Raw genomic sequence first — 17,600 nt, 5'->3', positions numbered from 1 at the left:
GAGCAACACTGAGTACACCTGAGCAACACTGAGCAACATTGAGCAGACCTGAACAACACTGAGCAGACCAGAGCAGACCTGAGCAACACTGAGCAACACTGAGCAACACTGAGCAACACTGAGCAGACCTGAGCAACACTGAGCAACACTGAGGAACACTGAGCAGACCTGAGCAACACTGAGCAGACCTGAGCAACACTGAGGAACACTAAGCAACACTGAGCAACACCGAGCAACACTGAGCAGACCTGAGCAACACTGAGGAACACTGAGGAACACTGAGGAACACTGAGGAACACTGAGGAACACTGAGCAGACCAGAGCAGACCTGAGCAACATTGAGGAACACTGAGCAACACTGAGCAACACTGAGCAGACCTGAGCAACACTGAGGAACACTGAGCAGACCTGAGCAACACTGAGCAACACTGAGCAGACCAGAGCAGACCTGAGGAACACTGAGCAGACCTGAGCAACACTGAGCAACACTGAGGAACACTGAGCAGACCTGAGCAACACTGAGCAACACTGAGCAGACCAGAGCAGACCAGAGCAGACCTGAGCAACACTGAGCAACACTGAGGAACACTGAGGAACACTGAGCAGACCTGAGCAACACTGAGCAACACTGAGCAACACTGAGCAGACCTGAGGAACACTGAGCAACACTGAGGAACACTGAGGAACACTGAGCAACACTGAGGAACACTGAGGAACACTGAGGAACACTGAGGAACACTGAGGAACACTGAGCAGACCAGAGCAGATCTGAGCAACACTGAGTAACACTGAGCAGACCAGAGCAGACCTGAGCAACATTGAGGAACACTGAGCAACACTGAGCAACACTGAGCAACACTGAGCAGACCTGAGCAACACTGAGGAACACTGAGCAGACCTGAGCAACACTGAGCAACACTGAGCAGACCTGAGAAACACTGAGCAACACTGAGCAGACCTGAGCAACACTGAGCAACACTGAGGAACACTGAGCAGACCTGAGCAACACTGAGCAACACTGAGCAGACCAGAGCAGACCTGAGCAACACTGAGCAACACTGAGCAACACTGAGCAGACCTGAGCAACACTGACGAACACTGAAGAACACTGAGCAACACTGAGCAACACTGAGCAACACTGAGCAGACCAGAGCAGACCTGAGGAACACTGAGCAGATCTGAGCAACTCTGCACAACACTGAGCAACACTGAGCAGACCAGAGCAGACCTGAGGAACACTGAGCAACACTGAGCAGACCAGAGCAGACCTGAGGAACACTGAGCAACACTGAGCAACACTGAGCAGACCTGAGCAGACCTGAGCAACACTGAGCAGACCATAGCAGACCTGAGGAACACTGAGCAGACCTGAGCAACACTGAGCAGACCAGAGCAGACCTGAGCAACACTGGGGAACACTGAGCAGACCTGAGCAACACTGAGGAACACTGAGCAACACTGAGAAACACTGAGAAACAGTGAGAAACACTGAGCAGACCAGAGCAGACCTGAGGAACACTGAGCAGACCTGAGCAACAGTGAGCAACACTGAGCAGTCCAGAGCAGACCTGAGCAACACTGAGGAACACTGAGCAGACCTGAGGAACACTGAGGAACACTGAGCAACACTGAGCAGACCTGAGCAACACTGATCAACACTGAGCAGACCTGAGCAACACTGAGCAACACTGAGCAACACTGAGCAGACCAGAGCAGACCTGAGGAACACTGAGCAGACCTGAGCAACACTGAGCAACACTGAGCAGACCTGAGGAACACTGAGCAGACCTGAGCAACACTGAGCAGACTTTTGCAACACTGAGCAGACCAGAGCAGACCTGAGCAACACTGAGGAACACTGAGCAGACCAGAGCAGACCTGAGCAACACTGAGGAACACTGAGCAGACCAGAGCAGACCTGAGCAGACCTGAGCAACACTGAGCAGACTTTTGCAACACTGAGCAACACTAAGCAGACCTGAGCAACACTGAGGAACACTGAGCAGACCAGAGCAGACCTGAGCAACACTGAGGAACACTGAGCAAACCAGAGCAGACCTGAGCAACACTGAGGAACACTGAGCAAACCAGAGCAGACCTGAGCAACACTGAGCATTTTATGCTGGCTTATGTAACCCGATGAACAGTCCTTGTGCTGAAGTTGTTTCCAGAGGCAGTTTGGAACTTGGTAGTGAGCGTTGCAAACGAGGATAGACTATTTTTACGCGCTACGCGCTTCAGCACTCCATCCTGTCCCATTCTGTGAGCTTGTGTGGTCTACCACTTCGCGGCTGAGCCATTGTTGCTCCTAGACGTTTTCACTTCACAATAACAGCACTTACAGTTGACCAGGGTAGCTGTAGCAGGGCAGAAATTTGACAAACTGACTTGTTGGAAAGGTGGCATCCTATGACGATGCCTTGTTGAAAGTCACTGAGCTCTTCAGTAAGGCCATTCTACTGCCAATGTTTGTCTATGGAGATTGATTGGCTGTGTGCTTGATTTTATTTACCTGTAAGCAACAGGTATGGCTGAAGTAGCCAAATCCACTAATTTGAAGGATGTGGTACTGATTGTATTAAACACTTCTGCAATGGTTGTTGAGATAGGATATTTTGCGCAGCGCAAGACGAGATGTAAACTACATGTAAGCTACACTATCCCGCAAAATCATCCAAAATCACTATCCCGCAAAATCATCCAAAATCACTGTCCCGCAAAATCATCCAAAATCACTATCCCGCAGAATCCTCCTGTTGTGTTGCATTTGGGTATTTTAAATGTGGTCATCCTAGGCCTGGCCTATGTTAAAAGTAAACCAAATAAATACAAAGTGTTTGTTAGGTGTTAAGTCTCTGTTAAAATATGCTTTAAAAAATTACTAAAAGACAAAAATTGTGATTGTGTTGATTTGTGTTTGGTAATATTTCATTTAGGACAGAAATTTGTAGGCGGCTTAATTTACCCCGTCTCAACTTACCCAAATACCAGGGTATTTGAGACCAAAACTGTAATGTTTACATGAATTCTGATTATTTCCAAGGATACACAACATCCTGAAATATATGTAGATATCTTTGTTAAAAATAATATTATATTTCCCTTGAAAGAGTGATTCTGAATGTAATTTTTTTTCTCAACTTACCCCACTCTCCCCTACAATTACATAAAAACACAAATCAGGAGTTTTCTTTGATATGAAACAATGGCCTTTTAGGAGAGAAAAATCTAGATATCCCTGTCCTGCATTGGCTGCTTCCTGAAGAACTGGTTGTGTGTGTGTGTGTGAGAATGTCTATCGTTGTTTGTATATGTGTGTGTGTGTGTGTGTGTGTCTATGCGGTCTGTGCCTGCGTGTGTGTGTGTGTGTGTGTGTGTGTGTGTGTGTGTGTGTTGTTGACAGATCAGTGACTGATCTGTAGCGCTGTGTATGGGGTTGATGATGTCTCTATGTCTTGATCCACCTCACCCTCTTTCTCACACACACGCACGCACGCACGCACACACACACACACACACACACAGACACACACCCACTCCCTCTCTTACCAACCTCATTACCAGCGACCCACCGATAACATACCAACACATACAGCAGGAGTAATAATGATGAGGTGTGAAATATGTCCTCAATAAGAGGACCAACATCGCCAGTGGCAACCACAACATGACATCTATCATCCTCCACAGACTGAGCCGAAGACAACCGACAGAAAACTAACGAGGCCTCATGCACAAGCAATCAAAGCCTTCCCAATACACTTGCAACAGCCTTTCAACATTATTCATATTCCACATACTGTGCAATGTGCACCAGAAATGTCAACCATTACAAAGCAACACACAACCATTACAAAGCAACACACAACCATTACAAAGCAACACACAACCATTACAAAGCAACACACAACCATTACAAAGACACACACAACCATTACAAAGCAACACACAACCATTACAAAGCAACACACAACCATTACAAAGCAACACACAACCATTACAAAGCCACACACAACCATTACAAAGCCACACACAACCATTACAAAGCAACACACAACCATTACAAAGCAACACACAACCATTACAAAGCAACACACAACCATTACAAAGCCACACACAACCATTACAAAGACACACACAACCATTACAAAGACACACACAACCATTACAAAGCAACACACAACCATTACAAAGCAACACACAACCATTACAAAGCAACACACAACCATAACAAAGCAACACACAACCATTACAAAGCAACACACAACAATTACAAAGCAACACACAACCATTACAAAGCAACACACAACCATTACAAAGCCACACACAACCATTACAAAGCCACACACAACCATTACAAAGCCACACACAACCATTACAAAGCCACACACAACCATTACAAAGCCACACACCACACCGTCCTCTGCACTGAATGAAGAAAACAAGTGACATCAGAGAGAAATGGTAATTTCTTAAAGCGAGAGAGAGATGAGACAGTGAATGTGTGAATGGAACTCCCACTGAGCAGAGTCTACCCTGCTATTGTGTGGTGTGAACCCAAGCAGCCTGAAGTAGACTAAAGCCCCAGTAAACCAGGCAGTGAAAAGAACTATAGGAGTCCATTCTTACTGTTGATTCTGGTACCTTTTTCCTCCTGGCTCTGCTCTCGGTTCTCTTCTGATGTAGTTTCCATGGTTGTGTTTTATCCCATCCACTAAAAATGCTTCCTTTCAGCAGAATTCTCTCCTATATCTCCCTCGCTCGCTCGCTCTTCTCTTCCTCTCTTTCTCTCTTCCTCTCTTCCTCTCTCTCTCTCTCCCTCTCTCGTGCTGCCCCGACTGACTAAAGCACAGCTCCAGAAACAACGCTGCCAGCTAACCTTATGCTCCACCATACATCACTTGAAATCCTCCTTTCCCAGGAAATATTCTAGGTCTGCTTTATTTGCACTGACTGACTGTTTGGGCACTCAGACTGGGTAGCTATGGATCCACTTGTCCCATCAACCACACACCCCCCTCACACCACACATCGCCTTGACCCCCATGCGTGCCCCCCACAGACACTCCCTCCTTGGAGGCGTCTGGGGCTAAGGGAGGCGCACCATGAATGACAATCCGGGGGCCTGCCTACCTGTCTGCCAGCCCTGCCTGGTAGAATGGTCAGGTTCCATCACAGGAGGGGATGTGTGTGGGAGAGAGTAGGGACCCCCTCCTTTGGCTGCTGGGGGCTTCACTGAATGAAAGAATGAACGCCTCACTCAGTGTTGTGTGGTGCTGGGGGAGAATGGGGGAGAATAAGGGGGAATGGGGGAGAATAAGGGGGAATGGGGGAGAATGGGGGCGAATAAGGGGGAGAATAAGGGGGAATGAGTGAGAATGGGGGAGAATAAGGGGGAATGGGGGAGAATAAGGAAGAATGAGTGAGAATGGGGGAGAATAAGGGGGAATGAGGATAATAAGGGGGATAATGGGGGAGAATAAGTGGGAATTTTGCGAGAATGGTGGAATGGGGGAGAATGGGGGAGAATAAGGAAAAATGGGGGAGAATGGGGCAGAATAAGGGACAATGGGGGAGAATGGGGGAGAATAAGGTGGAATGGGGAGAATAAAGGAGAATGGGTGAGAACAAGGGGGATGGGCGAGAATATGGGGGAGAATAAGGAGAAATGGGGGAGAATGGGGGAGATTAAGGGAGAATGGTGTAGAATTGGGGAGAATAAGGGAGAATTGGGGAGAACGGGGTAGAATGGATGAGAATGGGAGAGAACGGGGTAGAATGGATGAGAATGGGAGAGAACGGGGTCGAATGGATGAGAATGGGAGAGAACGGGGTAGAATGGATGAGAATGGGAGAGAACGGGGTAGAATTGATGAGAATGGGAGAGAACGGGGTGGAATGGATGAGAATGGGAGAGAACGGGGTAGAATGGATGAGAATGGGAGAGAACGGGGTAGAATGGATGAGAATGGGGGAGAACGGGGTAGAATGGATGAGAATGGGAGAGAACGGGGTAGAATGGATGAGAATGGGAGAGAACGGGGTAGATTTGATGAGAATGGGAGGGAACGGGGGCGAATGCATGTCAGCACACAATCACCACCCACTCATCCAACCACATTTGCAGGGCGGGAGTGGGAGGGGGAGGGGTGAGTTTGGTGGGGGGGGGGGCAGCCCCTTTATATTCTGACTGGCACCATATGCCCCCTGCTCCCATGGCAACAACCTCTGACAACGGTCTCCCCTCCCTCTGGTGACTTCCAACTCCCACATAAAAGGACACAAGAAAAGGGGTATGATACCTCTCCTCTGAACAAGAAAAAGGAGGCTCTCCAATGTTTGTACGGGTGAAAGAGAAAAACACGGGGAGAGAATGGACAAAAGAGAAATAAAGAACATGAGAATGGTAGAGACATTGGGAAATAGAAGGAGACAGAGAGAGGTGAGGGAGAGTATGAAAAAAAGACGCCTGAAATGATGAGGGAGAAATAGAGTCTGCAGAGAAATAGATGGACAGATAGAGATAGAAACAAAGAGACAGATAGAGATAGAAACAAAGGGACAGATAGAGGGACAGATAGAGATAGAGACAGATAGAAACAGAGGGACAGATAGAGATAGAGAGAGATAGAAACAGAGGGACAGATCGAAACAGAGGGACAAATAGAATCAGAGGGACAGATAGAGATAGAAACAAAGAGACAGATAGAGGTAGAAACAGAGGGACAGATAGAAACAGAGGGACAGATAGAGATAGAAACAGAGGGACATAGATAGAAACAGAGGGACAGATAGAGATAGAAACAAAGGGACAGATAGAGGGACAGATAGAGATAGAGACAGATAGAAACAGAGGGACAGATAGAGATAGAGAGAGATAGAAACAGAGGGACAGATCGAAACAGAGGGACAAATAGAATCAGAGGGACAGATAGAGATAGAAACAAAGAGACAGATAGAGGTAGAAACAGAGGGACATAGATAGAGATAGAAACAGAGGGACAGATAGAGATAGAAACAGAGGGACAGATAGAAACAGAGGGACAGATAGAAACAGAGGGACAGATAGAAACAGAGGGACAAATAGAAACAGAGGGACAGATAGAGATAGAATCAGAGGGACAGATAGAGATAGAAACAGAGGGACAGATAGAGATAGAAACAGAGGTACAGATAGAGATAGAAACAGAGGGACAGATAGAGATAGAAACAGAGGGACAGATAGAAACAGAGGGACAGATAGAAACAGAGAGACAGATAGAAACAGAGGGACAGATAGAAACAGAGGGACAGATAGAAACAGAGAGACATAGATAGAAACAGAGGGACAGATAGAAACAGAGGGACATAGATAGAAACAGAGGGACAGATAGAGATAGAAACAGAGGGACAGATAGAGATAGAAACAGAGGGACATAGATAGAAACAGAGGGACAGATAGAAACAGAGGGACAGATAGAGATAGAAACAGAGGGACATAGATAGAAACAGAGGGACAGATAGAAACAGAGGGACAGATAGAGATAGAAACAGAGGGACAGATGGAGATAGAAACAGAGGGACAGATAGAGATAGAGAGACATAGAGACATAGATAGAAACAGAGGGACAGATAGAAACAGAGGGACAGATAGAAACAGAGAGACATAGATAGAAACAGAGGGACAGATAGAAACAGAGAGACATAGATAGAAACAGATGGACATATAGAGATAGAAACAGAGGGACAGATAGAGATAGAAACAGAGGGACAGATAGAGATAGAAACAGAGGGACAGATAGAAACAGAGGGACAGATAGAAACAGAGAGACATAGATAGAAACAAAGTGACAGATAGAGATAGAAACAGAGGGACAGATAGAAACAGAGAGACATAGATAGAAACAAAGTGACAGATAGAGATAGAAACAGAGGGACAGATAGAAACAGAGAGACATAGATAGAAACAGAGGGACAGATAGAGATAGAAACAGAGGGACAGATAGAAACAGAGAGACATAGAGACATAGATAGAAACAGAGGGACAGATAGAAACAGAGGGACAGATAGAAACAGAGAGACATAGATAGAAACAGAGGGACAGATAGAAACAGAGAGACATAGATAGAAACAGAGAGACATAGATAGAAACAGAGGGACAGATAGAGATAGAAACAGAGGGACAGATAGAGATAGAAACAGAGGGACAGATAGAAACAGAGAGACATAGATAGAAACAAAGTGACAGATAGAGATAGAAACAGAGGGACAGATAGAGATAGAAACAGAGGGACAGATAGAAACAGAGAGACATAGATAGAAACAAAGTGACAGATAGAGATAGAAACAGAGGGACAGATAGAAACAGAGAGACATAGATAGAAACAAAGTGACAGATAGAGATAGAAACAGAGGGACAGATAGAAACAGAGAGACATAGATAGAAACAGAGGGACAGATAGAGATAGAAACAGAGGGACAGATAGAGATAGAAACAGAGGGACAGATAGAAACAGAGAGACATAGATAGAAACAGAGGGACAGATAGAGATAGAAACAGAGGGACAGATAGAGATAGAAACAGAGGGACAGATAGAAACAGAGAGACAGATAGAGATAGAAACAGAAGGACAGATAGAGATAGAAACAGAGGGACAGATAGAGATAGAAACAGAAGGACAGATAGAGATAGAAACAGAGGGACAGATAGAGATAGAATCAGAGGGACAGATAGATGGACAGCCAGACACGGAGAGAGGTAGACAAACAGACAACAAGAGAGATGACCAGAGACAGACAGAAATAGACAGACAGACAGACAGACAGACAGACAGACAGACAGACAGACAGACAGACAGACAGACAGACAGACAGACAGACAGACAGACAGACAGACAGACAGACAGACAGACAGACAGACAGACAGACAGACAGACAGACAGACAGGAGTCTTGGCTGTGTGCTGTGTTTGTCTGAAGTGGTTGGGTCTGCATGGGGAGACTAGTTCTAAAGCATCCTAATGAGAAATTGGTCTTTGAGTTGGGAGTCCTGCTGCTGGAGTGCTGCTCAAGTGGGGTCTTCTCAAGGATCCTCCCCGCCCCGCAGAGAGGATGGGGAGCAGTGGGAGAGGAGAGGAGAGGAGAGCCTCAGGGGTAAGGAAAGTGAACATAGCAGGGATCTCACAACAACAAACAAGCAAAGTTTTTTCATTAATCATTTTAAGAGTTTACGTCATCATATGAGGGGGAGAAACAGACTGAGTAAGGCCAACTACATCTAAAGCTAATTTAACATGAGCTAAATCTCATAGTATTGTAGATGTGGGATGATATAAAGATTTGGATGTGATTGATACTAATTGATATAAGTGATTCATGTGAGGCTTGGCATTATGGAGAACTTCATTATCCAATGAAATAGTTTGCGAGAACTGCCAAGCGAACACATTAGCGAGGATGACACTGATGCCCCACTGTGTCACATAAGGGCTGAGGTGGAGTTGTAAATTGAAGTAACTAATCCTGAGGATGTTATCATGAAATATGGACTAAGAAATTAAGTTGTGAACATCCTGTCCCTCTTTTATGACAGACAGAGAGAAATAAAGTTGAATTATGAGTTATGTGGGGAAATACTCAAACTAAGGCATTTTGGTAGACATGCCAGTAAATCATGAAGCAAGCTTAGGTGGGTCAACACAGAGAGACTGTGTTGACCCACTTTGTGGGATGGACTTCACAGGTCAACATGCTCAGTATTTCTGACTTTATGGCTAGCGTGCTGCACCATCCATGATGTCATTGATTTGTTCACGAAAGCACTGGTCCTCAAATCCATGATGCATTCCATTCTGTTGTCTGTTGACCCATTTACAATATGTGGGTAAACAAGAACCAGAGCAGTTGAAATGTAATGATGGAATGGAACAAATATTTAGCTTGACACAAATAGCATTTTGGCCCTGTAGTTACTGAATATCTATCTGGAGAAAGTATCCGTCTCAACCTAGTGCTCATAGTTGGCCTAGTGTGCAGTACAGACGATTGGGCCAAACCCATGAAAAAAATGCATTCCACATGTCCAAGTAAAGCAGACATTTCTAAGGTCTTTAAGGTAGCATTATTCAACTCTTATGCTTGGAAATAACCCCAGGAGTCTAGCTAATGTTGCCCAGTCCTTGTTCTAATGCTTTGATGGACCGTCTGAGGCTCTTGAACTTACCTCCTCTGCGGAAATGAATGCTTTTTTATTTTGCTGCAAAACTGGATATGCCATTAAAGAATAACTGTCCTCATTACAGAGGGATTCATGTAGGGAGATGAAACCACAATGGGCTTTCTGTCAGTAATGAGCCTAATACTTCTGTTTTGCCATGTCAGACCAAAAGGCCAGATCCTACATCTGGACACATGTCCAGATGTAGGATCTTCCTTTGAGCCAGTTTGTACAGCAGGAAAATAATCCTGCAGCCACAGGAAATGTGAATTTTTATGTGGATTATAATTAATGGACATTGTTTGAGTGGTTGATAGATTTTTCAATTCCAAACTTCAAAAACCTGAAATACACTAGACATTTACATTTTAGTCATTTAGCAGACACTCTTATCCAGAGCGACTTACAGTAGTGAATGCATACATTTCATACATTTTTTTTTTCTTCTCCGTACTGGTCCCCCATGGGAATCAAACCCACAACCCTGGTGTTGCAAACACCATGCTCCACCAACTGAGCCACACAGGACCATTTCAAATGTCCTGCATTGCAGGAATGTTCTCCTGCAACAGGGTGATCTGTAGAACTCGCTCCTGCAAGGACATAATATAAATAAAATCATAGTTTAAAACCATTGATTACCTCTTCCCTTATGAAGAAATGTGAGTTTACAGCAAAACTGACATGCAATTATGACTGATTTGTGAAAGTATTTTGGTAAACAACTTCATAAACTACAATTATTGCATCCATGGATTTGCAAAGAAAACCTAACAAACTGTGAATTTGGAATGAAATGATGCTGGATGGGCAGTAAAGGATTAAACGAGGGGTCTAAAGTTCACTTGAACAATAAATGACCTACACAACATTCACGTTGTTTACACCTCAAGCTAGCAGCCTTTGAATGCTGATCAAAAACACATGTAGTATGTCCAAACTCCTTCGACTGGTTGAAGGGGCACTTTAGGGGCCACAGTTTGATATATTGTCACTCAGTCTGGACTACAACCTCTTTGGTAATAAACCATAGGGTTAATGTGCGGTGCATCATGAGTCTATTCACACATACCAACACATTGGCCTTTGTGCTAACTCCATTAGCCTATTAGTCCACTTGTTGGTTGTGTTGGAAAGTTATGTCTCTTAGCGAACCTTAGCTCTCTTCATTTAAGCTAGTACCATACCTTCTCTTTGAAAAGTAAGAACCCAAATCAACTGAAGTGACTAGTTCTCTGGGTTTGATGTTGGTGCCAGCCATCCCTTGTGTTGTACTCTCTGATCTGGTCGACATTCTTTCCACAGTGTTTGGCCAAATATCCCTCAGACCTCTGACTCAGCGCATCCCTAATTACACGTTTGTGTTGCTGTCATTTGGGTTTGGAAGAAGAAGGAGGCGGAGAAGGAGAGAAACCACTCTGGGGGATGCCTGGCAGCCATGTTTCCCCTCTCATCTGACTTCACACTCCCATTGCTGGCACTTCCTGTAGGCCTGTGGGATTGGCTGCGGTGAGCAGCACCAGATGCTTCATATTACCCTGGCTTCCTGTCTGTTCCACCTTGGAAACTGCCATCAGGCTTGACAGGAAGGCAGGAAGCAGATATCCAAGAGGATGAAAGCCTCAAGACCTTTGGTGTCTTCACTTTAACGCTGGCACCAGGACAAGGCTGGGTTACAACTGTGTGTATATAAACAAAAAAACTTTATGAGAGGCAGTATAGCGAACGTTGGTCTAATGCAGTTGTTTCCAGGTAGAATTGTACCATGTGTTTTGGCTCCTTTTCGAAGTCCATAGGCCTGTTGCCCTTCTTCAGTGGAATATAAGACAATTTTCTATTCTGTACTCAAAGTGAAAAGAGGATGTTTATCGTGCACCTCTGGTCTGGACAAGGCTCCTGAGTCTTTCTGGTAAAAGACAAACTGATCAAGTCAATAAGGAAGTATTGAGGAATGCATGTAGCTCTCCAAGATCCAGTTCAAAGCACAGAGACCATACTACTTACACAGAGACCATACTACTTACACAGAGACCACACTACTTACACAGAGACCATAATACTTACACAGAGACCATACTACTTACACAGAGACCATACTACATAGACAGAGACCATACTACATACACAGAGACCATACTACTTACACAGAGACCATACTACTTACACAGAGACCACATTACTTACACAGAGACCATACTACTCACACAGAGACCATACTACTTACACAGAGACCATACTACTCACACAGAGACCATACTACTTACACAGAGACCATACTACTCACACAGACCATACTACTTACACAGAGACCATACTACTCACACAGAGACCATACTACTTACACAGAGACCATACTACTTACACAGAGACCATACTACATACACAGAGACCACACTACTTACACAGAGACCATACTACTTACACAGAGACCATACTACTCACACAGACCATACTACTTACACAGAGACCATACTACTCACACAGAGACCATACTACTTACACAGAGACCATACTACATACACAGAGACCACACTACTTACACAGAGACCATACTACTTACACAGAGACCATACTACTCACACAGACCATACTACATACACAGAGACCATACTACTTACACAGAGACCATACTACTCACACAGAGACCATACTACTTACACAGAGACCATACTACTTACACAGAGACCATACTACATACACAGAGACCATACTACTTACACAGAGACCACACTACTTACACAGAGACCATACTACTTACACAGAGACCATACTACTTACACAGACCATACTACATACACAGAGACCATACTACTTACACAGAGACCATACTACTCACACAGACCATACTACATACACAGAGACCATACTACTTACACAGAGACCATACTACATACACAGAGACCATACTACTTACACAGAGACCATACTACTCACACAGACCATACTACTCACACAGACCATACTACATACACAGAGACCATACTACTTACACAGAGACCATACTACATACACAGAGACCATAATACTTACACAGAGACCATACTACTTATACAGACCATACTACATACACAGAGACCATACTACTTACACAGAGACCATACTACTTACACAGAGACCATACTACTTACACAGAGACCATACTACTTACACAGAGACCATAATACTTACACAGAGACCATACTACATACACAGAGACCACACTACTTACACAGAGACCATACTACTTACACAGAGACCATACTACATACACAGAGACCATAATACTTACACAGAGACCATACTACTCACACAGAGCTCCAGTTGGACGTATGGGGGTAGTTTTAAAAGAATCCCAAACAGCAAGACTCTCAAATTTCCCCAGACAATATTAGCTACTAGAAAAATGTTAGTTGTAAATCAATAGAAAACACATCTCTATGGGTAAATGCAGCTCGTTCAACAATACAAACACATCTCTATGGGTAAATGCAGCTCGTTCAACAATACAAACACATCTCTATGGGTAAATGCAGCTCATTCAACAATTCAAACACATCTCTATGGGTAAATGCAGCTCATTCAACAATTCAAACACATCTATATGGGTAAATGCAGCTTGTTCAACAATACAAAACACATCTCTATGGGTAAATGCAGCTCATTCACTAATACAAAACACATCTCTATGGGTAAATGCAGCTCATTCAACAACACAAAACACATCTCTATGGGTAAATGCAGCTCATTCAACAACACAAAACACATCTCTATGGGTAAATGCAGCTCATTCACTAATACAAAACACATCTCTATGGGCAAATTCAGCTGATTCAATAATTCTTCTGGAATAAAAGAAGCCACTAATAGCAGTATTTGGAATGAAATGTTCCACTCCACAGGCGAGCCATGGGTTCTTTTCTCTGCTCAGTAAGCCCATATTCCATCTCCTCCAGAAAGTTCTGGGAGTTATTTAAACTGGGGAGGGAGGCTCTTGTAACAGCTCCCCTAACAGAGTAACAGCTCCATCCTAGCCTGGTCCTATACTGTACAGTAGCAAATCTTCTATCGTTGTCAGTGACGAAAGCACAAACAGAATGGACCACCAGGCTAGATCTACCCTTTCCCAGAAGCTGTTTCCAGGTGTATGTTCTGTGTGTGTCAAGACTGTTCTTTGGTAAAGACATTAGAGAGTCAGCGAGCTCCCTGTGGAGAAGATATCCCTCTAATGTGATTCAATCTATCCTCTCCATTCCCCACTGTGTCTATCTCTCTATCTCTCAGAGGAAGAGAGGAGCACATTCACACATCACAGCCCTGCCAATGAAGCTCTCAGTCTTAGTGATGACAAACGATAATGGTCATAAACTGAAATTGCACCTGCTGATCTATCATTCCAGAGAAGACAGAGAAGAGAGAGAATAGATAGAAGAGAGAAAAGACAGAAGAGAGAAGAGAGAGAAGATAAAGAAGACAGTAGAGAGAGAAGAGGGAAGAGAGAGTAGAGAGAGGAGAGAGAGAAGAGAGAGAAAAGAGAGGAGAGAGAGAAGACAGAGTAGAGAGTGAAAAGAGAGAAGAGAGAAGAGAAAGGAGAGAGAAGACAGAGTAGAGAGTCAAGAGAGGAGAGAAGACAGAGTAGAGAGTAAAGAGAGAAGAGAGAGAAGAGTGAAGAGAGTGAAGAGAGTAGAGAGTGAAGAGAGAGAAGAGAGAAGAGAGGAGAGAGAAGAGCGAGAAGAGAGTAGAGAGTGAAGAGAGAGAAGACAGGAGAGAGGAGAGAAGAGAGAAGATAGAGAAAAGAGAAGAGAGCAGACAGAGAAGAGAGCAGACAGAGAAGAGAGCAGACAGAGAAGAGAGCAGACAGAGAAGAGAGAAGACAGAGAAGAGAGAAGACAGAGAAGAGAGAAGACAGAGAAGAGAGAAGACAGAGAAGAGAGAGAAGACAGAAGAGAGAGAGGAGAGAAGAGAGAAGATTGAGAAAAGAGAAGAGAGAAGACAGAGAAGAGAGCAGACAGAGAAGAGAGAGAAGACAGAAGAGAGAGAGGAGAGAAGAGAGAAGACAGAGAAGAGAGCAGACAGAGAAGAGAGCAGACAGAGAAGAGAGGACAGGAGAGAGAAAAGAGAAGAGAGGAGAGAGAAGAGCGAGAAGAGAGTAGAGAGTGAAGAGAGAGAAGACAGAAGAGAGAGAGGAGAGAAGAGAGAAGATAGAGAAAAGAGAAGAGAGAAGATAGAGAAAAGAGAAGAGAGAAGACAGAGAAGAGAGCAGACAGAGGGGAGAGCAGACAGAGAAGAGAGAAGACAGAGAAGAGAGAAGACAGAGAAGAGAGAAGACAGAGAAGAGAGCAGACAGATAAGAGAGCAGACAGATAAGAGAGCAGACAGATAAGAGAGCAGACAGATAAGAGAGCAGACAGAGAAGAGAGAGAAGACAGAAGAGAGAAGATTGAGAAAAGAGAAGAGAGAAGACAGAGAAGAGAGCAGACAGAGAAGAGAGCAGACAGAGAAGAGAGGACAGGAGAGAGAAAAGAGAAGAGACCAGAGAAGACAGAAGACATCTACTGTGTCTCCTTTGTGTGAATAATACTGTGTTACTTGACTCTTGAATACTGTTTGTTTTCATGTCCTCTTTACGTTGCTTTCTCCCGTCTCTCTCAGCACATCTAAATGTCCTTCTGGCTATGAGAGGCACACAGTCATGTGAATAACCTCAGACCTGAGAAATCAACTGTGTCTTTACATGAATATTCATTAGAAACTACAGCTGCTCCAAGGAATTCATTATGGTATTCGTTATTAATAAGTTAGCATGGATCATACAGTATGGCCAATACATGCAGTTGTCAAAGGAAATATAATGCATGCTATGCTCATGTTTTACGTTTCATATATGCCTGTATTGTATTAAGGTCAAAAATATGTTTTCTTATTGCTCATTGTTAAGATAGTATCCTCTAAGAATATTGCTTTGCTTGTGTCCCAAAAGTTTCTAATGAGACTACAATCACTTCCCAGAAGTTCCCACACTACAGCTGCTATGATGGTGAATAACACTATGTCTGAACAGCTATTTTATACAGCTGCTTATCACACATGCACACAGACACACACACACAATGGAGACATAATGAAACACAGAGACAAGATCTCTCTCTCTCTCTCTCTCTCTCTCTCTCTCTCTCTCTCAGCTAAAGGAGTGTCAACATTCATCTGTGGCGCTATGGCAAAAGAGGAGGTGATGGGCAGCTCACTTTAATGCTTTGTTCTGCCACGCAGCCCCCCTTATAACCCGGCTCTGGGAGCTCTGAGCTTTGTATCCTGGAAGGACAAAAACCTGCTGCTGCAACCTGAACTTGACATTTCCCCCCTTTACAGATGTGATGTCCACAGGGGACAGTGGAAGCTGCTGGCCTGGGGCACCAACCAGATGTTATCTTTTATTAAATTCGGACTAAGTGAATATAGGGTCAGACGTGTCATAAGATTAAGAAATAGTATTGGGCCCTAATTAAGAATTGGGTGGGAAGGTGGGGGGGATTTGTGTAATGTCTGTTGGTTTGTGGTTTTTGTGCTGTTAAACAAACATGTATGAAAACTTGATCACAAAAAAAGTTTTGGGCTTCTGTACTGTACCTAAAAACTTCTCCTGTGTACATTATAACATCTAACAGTGTTCTAACCAGTGTTCTAACCAGTATTTCAACCAGAGTTCTAAGCAGTGTTCAAACCAGTATTCAAACCAGAGTTATAACCAGTGTTTTAACCAGTGTTTTAACCAGTGTTCTAACCAGAGATCTAACCAGTGTTCTAACCAGAGTTCTAACCAGTGTTCAAACCAGAGTTCCAACCATTATTTTAAGCAGTGTTCTAACCAGAGTTCTAACCAGTGTTCAAACCAGTGTTCCAACCAGTATTTTAACCAGTGTTCTAACCAGAGTTCTAACCAGTGTTCAAACCAGTGTTCCAACCAGTATTTTAACCAATGTTCTAACCAGAATTCTAACCAGAGTTCTAACCAGTATTTTAACCAGTGTTCTAACCAGTGTTCTAACCAGAGTTCTAACTAGTGTTAAAACCAGTGTTCAAACCAGTGTTCTAACTAGTGTTCAAACCAGTGTTCTAACCAGAGTTCTAACCAGTGTTCTAACCAGTGTCCTAACCAGTTGTCACGTCCTGACCCTTGTAAGAGGTAATTTTCCATAGTAGAGTGGTCAGGGCGTGACAGGTGGGTGTTTTGGGTGGGCAGCTGTCTATCGTTGTCTCTGATTGGAAGCCATACTTAGGCAGCCTGTTTTTCATGTGTGGGTGTGGGTAGTTGTTTTCCATTTTGTCAAGTGTACCTGACGGAACTGTTGGTGGTCATTTTGTTGTTTTTGTTAAGTGTTTCATTAATAAAGTAAATATGAGCACTCTACACGCTGCGCCTTGGTCCCCTT

At 44.0% G+C, this 17,600-nt stretch overlaps 1 protein-coding gene across 6 annotated transcripts in view; it reads right to left on the bottom strand.

Moving 5' to 3' along the window:
* LOC106586816 (neuronal membrane glycoprotein M6-b) overlaps positions 1–17,600 on the bottom strand; it is a 63,342-nt gene that overhangs the window by 20,008 nt on the left and 25,734 nt on the right. For 2 of the 6 annotated variants that reach the window (XR_001324254.2, XM_014174495.2), the window contains exon 1: positions 4,630–4,988. The exons of 2 other annotated variants lie outside the window; for them this stretch is intronic. Coding sequence is in view for 3 of the 4 variants with exons in the window: in XM_014174495.2 (XP_014029970.1) it covers positions 4,630–4,693 (64 nt within the window). In the remaining variant the exon portion in view is untranslated. Of the gene's footprint in view, positions 1–4,629; positions 4,989–17,600 lie in introns of those variants that run through there. 2 more of the 6 variants (XM_014174496.2, XM_014174498.2) reach the window with 2 other exon arrangements.

The sequence above is a fragment of the Salmo salar genome, chromosome ssa25 (assembly GCF_905237065.1).
Source record: "Salmo salar chromosome ssa25, Ssal_v3.1, whole genome shotgun sequence".
In the NCBI taxonomy this organism is placed as follows: Eukaryota; Metazoa; Chordata; class Actinopteri; order Salmoniformes; family Salmonidae; genus Salmo; species Salmo salar.
This window is presented reverse-complemented; position numbering and strand designations above follow the sequence as displayed.